General features: G+C 36.9%; 1 protein-coding gene across 1 annotated transcript; it reads right to left on the reverse strand.

The window, feature by feature from the left end:
* Positions 1–4,440: 4,440 nt before the first annotated feature.
* On the reverse strand, positions 4,441–6,789 carry LOC120255120 (MDIS1-interacting receptor like kinase 2-like). The gene is made up of 3 exons (XM_039263010.1): positions 5,769–6,789; positions 5,304–5,675; positions 4,441–4,910 (listed from the first exon to the last, which is right to left on the reverse strand). The coding sequence occupies exons 1-3, from the start codon at positions 6,787–6,789 to the stop codon at positions 4,441–4,443; spliced, it is 1,863 nt and encodes a 620-aa protein (XP_039118944.1).
* Between the last annotated feature and the right edge of the window lie 504 nt (positions 6,790–7,293).

Raw genomic sequence — 7,293 nt, forward strand, 5'->3', positions numbered from 1 at the left:
TTTTTTTAAACATGCACAAACATGCACGTGAAATCGCATATTTCTATTTTGTAATTTCCCATTTTTCCTTGCATGCTTCTCATTATTTCACTTATCATTTTTATATGCCATGCATGTATGCATGCTCCATCATCATTGCTTTTTACATTATATATATTTGTTGCCATGGACATGCACATGCATATAATAATAATAATTTTATTATTTTATTATTATTTTATTATTTTTATATATCTTCCAATGCAAAAATTTTTGATTATTATATATATGTATATGTCCCCATGCATACGTGGATGCTTTTTATGAATTTATCATATCCTCAATTATATGTGCATGAATGAGTCGCATGAATTGATTTTTTTTTATTTTTTATTTATTTTATTTTATATATATATATATATGCATGCATGGCACGTGAATACAAACATATATATATATGTTTAGCCATATTCATTATTTACTAATGGCTTTTTTTTTATATATATAATTATTATTTTAAATTGATTCACGTGAATATGCATGACCAGCTTTTTTTATTGCTTTTTTTTATAATAATAATAATAATTTATCCAATAAATAGATAGCTTATAAAAAATCAGAGAGAAAGATGATAGCGGCCAACGAAGGGTGAGGATCCTTCCACGTGTAAACATCAACCATGAACACGTACGTTGCTCGAACTCGCAGCGGATCACCCGAAAAGCATCCACTTCCTTCTCCGTCCCTTTAAACAACCCTGGGATCATTTCTGACATCATCGTAAGTCATCTTACATTTATTTCTTATATTTATATTTATATAGAAAAAGTGGATGTAGACGTAATGCAGAAATCTATCATGCATGATGCATGCATGCATGATAGCATGCAGTGGGATATCGATAGGGACCATCGATGTTAAGCGAGGATGAGCTTTGGTTCAAGGCCCCTTTTTCTGGACAAGGAGAAGTCTGGTGGTTGAGGTAATGTCCAAGTTTGGGATCATGTTCACGCTGCTTCTTAATTGGATTGAAAATGGACCCGAGCTTGTCGAAGAGGTCCGGGAGGAAGGGTCGTGGTCATTGGCTTTGTCAAGCATAATTGTTCCTTTTTGTTTCTATAGCATTGACCTCTGGCCTTATCTTGATGGACAAGAACAAAGAGGAAAAGTTTGTGTATGTTGTCTCCATTTGTTCTGCGTGAATTCCTTCACGCCTATTGCCAATATTGTGCCCAGCTAGCAGCGAAGTCGCTCAACTCGGAGATCGGGTCGGGTGGTGATGTCGGCTTCGATGACCAACGACATCATTGCGAATGTAGGGATGATGATATATTAGAAATTTTGGTTCCAGATTTTGCCTGAAACTGGATTACAATATACAGAACCAGAGATGACAATAAGCAATAATGACCGCTAAGAATCCGGTTTTGCTCTACGATGACCTCATCATCCGGGAATCATATTCATCATCACTTAATTCTTCGTTACTTTGATTTCTCTTCTCGACGGAACTCCCAACATCTTCGCTCGTGCATACTTTTCACGCGACTCTTTTATTCATAAGCGTGTCTATCATGCATCATCGTAGTGCAGACTTCTCCATTCAATGGATCTCAAGGATTAACCTTGATTCCAAGTACGAGTTGAGTAGCGGCAGTCATTCAATGGACTGCGATGTTTGGCGGCATTATTTCGACCATCCAAACATGCCAAGGCGGTGAATCATGGCAATGGCGATGAACCAGGACGAGTGATTTCTTCTTCTTTTTTATATATGTATATACCAATGGACTGCATGTTTGGCAGATTATTTCGACCATCCAAACATGCCAAGGCGAAGCAAAAGCGGCAATGGCGATGAAGCGAGCGAGCGGTGATTTTCTTTTTATATATATGTATATCTTATGAGGAGGAGAAAGAAACCTTATACTTATTTCCTTCAGCCTTTCTTTTTTTGATCTCCTTTTTTTCTTCTCCTGAATCTTCTCCCGATCTCTCCTCTCTCTTACCCTAAATCCTCTCTTTTTAAAAGAAAAAATTCGGCCTTATCCTCTCCATCGAACTCCCCCATCCAATCTCCGGCAAATCACATCCGGATAAGGATAAGAAACTTTTAAAAAAATTTGAATTCAAATTTTATTTTTATTATTTTTATTTTTATTTTATTTTTATTATTATTATTTTTATTATTTTTATTTTTATTATTATTTTTTAATTAAGAAACTTTTAAAAATTGAATTTAAAATTTTTTAATTAATAAACTTTAAAATTGAATATTTTTTTAATTAATTAATAGTTTTTAATAATCAACGCTTTTTTAAAAATTTATTATTATTATTATTTTTATCTTGAAAATCAATAAAAAAATTCGGTTTGCTCCTGGGATGTGTGTTTAGGTACCCTAAGATTTGCACCTTCTCTAATCGCCTCGAGATCCGTTCTCATGTCACATAAAAATTTAGGGATTGCCTCGGGATATGTGTTTGGGCTATCCTAAGATTTGAGATTGTCTCGAGATAGGTGTTCTCAGGGGCAATCTTGTAAATTTTGCATTTATGCCTCGAGATATGTTCTCAAGGGTAATTTTGTAATTTTCATTTTGTATTTACCTTGGAATTTGCATCCTAGTCCAAGACAATCAAATAATCAATTAAGATTAAGATTAGAACATTTAAATTTTAATTCTAAATATATCTACGATTAGGATATATTAGAATTCAAATTAAGTTGGAATTTGGTTTCCATTAGAACATCGAATTTTATTAGGACATGCGTTATATTATTTATATATAAACACTGCTCACTCCAATTCCAAGTGCTCTCCTCATCAAAAATAACATCCCTACTCACCACAATTTTCTTTGTTAATGGATCATACAATTTAAAAGCTTTGGATATTTCACTAATCCCAAGAAAAACACACTTTTGCCCCTTATCATCAAGCTTCTTTCTTTTCTCATCTGGAATATGTGCATATGCAATGCAACCAAAAATTCTGAAGTGATCTACTGCTGGTCTTCTTCCACTCCATGCTTCTTCTGGTGTTTTGTTTTGAACAGCAAAAGTAGGACTTCTATTCAAGATATGAATGCTCCAATTCATTGCTTCTGGCCAAAAATTCTTCGGAATTCTGCCCTTTGTTAACAAGGTTCGCACCATATTGAGGATGGTTCAATTTTTTCTTTCTGATACACCATTCTGTTGTGGGGAATAGGAAGCTGTCAGCTCTCTTCAGATGCCATGATAATTACAAAAACTTTCAAAGTCTTTCGAGCAGTACTCTCCTCCACGATCAGTGCGAATTGTTTTAATAGGCTTCCCGGTTTCACTTTGAACATATACCTTGAAGCTCTTAAATGCACTAAAAGCTTCTGATTTTTCCTGTAAAAAATAAACCCAAGTTTTCCGAGAATAATCATCAGTGAAAGTAATAAAATATCTTTTACCTCCATTAGAAGTAGGATTTATTGGTCCACAAATATCAGAGTGAACAAGTTCTAAAACATCTTTTGCTCTCCAAGACTTTCCTTGAGAGAAAGGAGTACGATGTTGTTTGCCAACAACACACTCTTCACAAACTTGGGAGGGAATAGTGATTTTAGGAAGCCCTATCACCATATCCTTTTCTTGGAGTGTCTTCAATCCACCAAAGTTCAAGTGACCATACCGATAATGCCATAGCCATGAAGGGTCTTTTGTTTTAGCCATCAAACAAGGTTGAGCACATTCAATCTTTATAGGAAACAACCTATTTGAACTCATTGGCACAATTGCAATTGCACCTCTACAAGGATCATATATTTCACAAGTACCCTTTTTGAATAGTAATTGTATATCCCTTTTCTTGCAACTGACCAGCACTTAGTAAGTTACTTTTCAAGTCAGGAACATAAAAAACATTAGAAATTTTTTCTACAAAACCATTCTTGGTTTTTATATTAATATCACCATTTCCCATCACATTCACCGTAGAGCAATCTCCAAAGCTAATGAGAGTGAAAATCTTCATTTAAGTAAGAAAAAGAAGGACTTACTTTCCACACATATGGTTGCTACAACCAAAGTGTCCACAAACCAAATATCCGACTTGTGAGATTCCCGACTATCTTGATTTGTCGTTAGCAAAAGTCTCCGCTTCTTTATTTTTCACAAGAAATTTGACTTTTCTCCTTTGTCTTTGTCATTAGGTAGCTTGGTATAACATTCAGAACGGTAATGACCAAATCGATGACATCTAAAACACTCAATTTTAGATTTATCAAATTGTTGACCTCGTCCTCTTCCTTTACTTTGTAGATAAGCATCATCAGTATTTCTGTTGCCACTTCTGTAGCCTCTATCTGCTCTTCCTCTTCCTCTACTTCCACCGCGACCTTTACCTCGTAATATCGAGAAGTTGTTGGTTGTAGAGGCCTTCAAAGCTTGCTCCTCAGCAATAAAATTACGAGCTGATCTTCTCGCTCATGAACTAATAAAAGAGCTTTGAAGTTCATCAATGGAGAGTGCATCTATGTCCTTTGATTCTTCAATTGAGCAAACTATGTAGTCAAATTTTGCTGTCAAAGATCGCAATATCTTTTCAACAATAGTGACATCATCCATCTTCTCCCCATGAAACCGCATATTATTGGCCAATCCCATGGTTCTTGCAAAATAGTTGTTAATAGATTCTCCATCCTTCATTTGTAGATTTTCAAAATCCCTTCTCAAGGCTTGAAGTTGTGCACGCTTCACCCCTGATGAGCCTTGATATTTTTTCTTCATCGAATCCCATATATCCTTGGAGGTTTCTTTGCAAAGAATCGTCTCCAAAATAGATCGATCAATGGCCTGAAATAAATAATTCTTCGCCTTCAAGTCTTTCAACTTTGATGCCTCAAGTTCCTTCCGTTGTGCTTCTGTAGGTACTACTCCATCATCCGGTTTTGCCACTCCGAATAATTTGAGTTTTAATCAACACACAACTAACTTAAATATTTAAATCAAATATATCCTAACGAAACTAAAATAAACATCATTATCTTAACATAATATACTATCATACTCCGTTTTTTTTTTAATAAAATTGTGGTTTATCCACTTTAATCAAATATATATATATATATATATACTACCATGCATATGAAGAATAATATGTTATATTATTAACATATCTAACAAAGTTGGTATATGAAACGAGCCCATCAAGATGATGAAATGTTCGCAAACTATTGATGCAACCAAATTCTTAGACAAGCTCTGTTTTGACCCTGTTTTCCTGAACCATATTGTCGATTAAAACACTCTTCATAAGCTCAAGACCATGCCTCATTTCGATAGTTCACCTTTTCTTGAAACCTGTAAGAGATTTTTTATGGTGATAGTTCCCAATGGCTCAGACAAATAAGACTTTCGCATGGTTGACAGCTCTTGAGCTATGGAAAGCATTGCAGGCCTTGACGCCGGATCGGTCTGAATGCAGGCTAGAGCAATCTTCACTATGAACACAACCTGTTCAGCTAATTGGCCTGTGGGAGGGAGCAGCCTGTGGTCCAACACATCTTTCAGAAGTTGATCATTTCCTTGAGAGGATGATGACATTGATGGTAAATTCAAAAGCAACTCTCCAGGATGTATTCCCATCATAACCTCCAGTGTCACTACTCCGAAACTATACACATCACACTTGTCCGTGAACTTGGTCATGTATGCAAGCTCTACAAAGATCACACACATCGAATTATGTTTAAATTACAACTCAATGGTCTATTAAATAAGAATGCACAGAAGATATATATGAGTGTTGGTACCTGGAGCAATGTAACCATAGGAGCCCACAACAGCAGTGCAACTAGATGCATCATGTGTCAGCAGCTTAGCAGTTCCAAAATCGCAGAGCTTTGGCTCGAAATCATCATCTAACAAGACATTATTTATTGATATATCTCGATGGACAATGCTCGGCGAGCAGTCATTGTGTAGGTAAGCTAAAGCATGAGCCACTCCATGAATCACTTTCACTCTCATTGCCCAATCAAATGTCAATCCCCCAAGCACATTGTACAGGACATCGCCTAAGCTTCCTCTCTCCACATAGTCATATACCAAGTACATCACACCTTTCCTCATGCAAGATCCGTGTAACTTCACAATATTGCGGTGCCTCACTCCCAACAAAATTTGGATCTCATTCAAGAAACTTCTTACATTGTTCTCCTGAATGTCACTCTCATCAGAAAAATGGTGTCGCTTCACAGCCAATACTTGGCCAGAGGGCAATTCAGCCTTGTACACCACCTCAAAACTTCCTTTTCCTATGCAGTAGGCTTCATTGAAGTTATCAATGGCTTCCATGACATCAGTGAATTTAAACTTGAGACCCATATCCCACACTAAGGAATAGTTTTCAGTTTCAGCGACTTTGCTGGTCCGTTGTCTACTGCATGCTAATGCAATGGCAACTAGCAGCATAAGGGAGCATCCAGCCACCGGGACAGTGATGGTGATAAGTAATATTGCGTGTTTCTTGTGAGATCCTTGGTCTGAGGGACTGAACCCACACTGGAGCAGACCAACAGCATCTCCACACAAACCATCATTACCAACGTAAGCCTTAGATGCGTTGTGAAAAACTTCTCCAGAAGGAATTGGCCCTGTTAGCATATTATAAGAGAAATCAATGGAGCATAGACTATACATATCTGAGAATGCTTCCGGGATGTGACCTGAGAGGTTGTTGTGAGATACATTGAGCAGCTTCAAAGCCGTAAGCCTTGCTAAATTGGAAGGTATTGACCCAGACAATTCATTGCTGCTCAAATCCAAATGCATTAAGTTTTTGAGGTCACCAGCTTCTCTGATATCTCACCAGAGAATTTGTTTCCAGATAAGTGAAGATCCTCGAGCTTGACCATGCCTCCAATTGTTGAAGGGATATGACCCTCTAACAAGTTGTGGCTGAGATCAAGATAATGTAACCCACTAGAGTTTCCCAACTCTGCTGCAATCTGTCCCTAATAGTTTGTTTCCTGACAATTTGAGATGAAAGAGCTGAGTCAAGCGGCTAATTCTTCTGATATGGCCTGATAACATATTGTTGTTGAGATTAAGACTCCGCAACGAGCTCAAGTTTCCCAATTCATCTGGTATCTCCCCTGTCAAAAGGTTTGAAGCTAAGTTCAGGTCTCGCAGCCTGGTAATGTTACCAAATTCCTTTGGAATCTCACCAGATATATGATTGCCGTTAATAATGAAGGATGTCAAGCTAGCGCACGGTCCCCATTCTGTTGACAGAGTTCCAGTCAGCTGGTTCCCATTGAGGTACAAAGATTTGAG

The sequence above is a fragment of the Dioscorea cayenensis genome, unplaced genomic scaffold, assembly GCF_009730915.1.
Source record: "Dioscorea cayenensis subsp. rotundata cultivar TDr96_F1 unplaced genomic scaffold, TDr96_F1_v2_PseudoChromosome.rev07_lg8_w22 25.fasta BLBR01000850.1, whole genome shotgun sequence".
Classification (NCBI taxonomy): domain Eukaryota; kingdom Viridiplantae; phylum Streptophyta; class Magnoliopsida; order Dioscoreales; family Dioscoreaceae; genus Dioscorea; species Dioscorea cayenensis.

What these genes read in the sequence shown, in the direction of transcription:
- LOC120255120 (XM_039263010.1), bottom strand. Translation starts at nt 6,789, where the DNA reads ATGCATTTGGATTTGAGCAGCAATGAATTGTCTGGGTCAATACCTTCC. An exon ending in CTATGGTTACATTGCTCCAG is followed by an intron (nt 5,676 to 5,768) that starts GTACCAACACTC and finishes TGATCTTTGTAG; the next exon opens with AGCTTGCATACATGACCAAG. An exon ending in CTTACAGGTTTCAAGAAAAG is followed by an intron (nt 4,911 to 5,303) that starts GTGAACTATCGA and finishes AATTATTCGGAG; the next exon opens with TGGCAAAACCGGATGATGGA.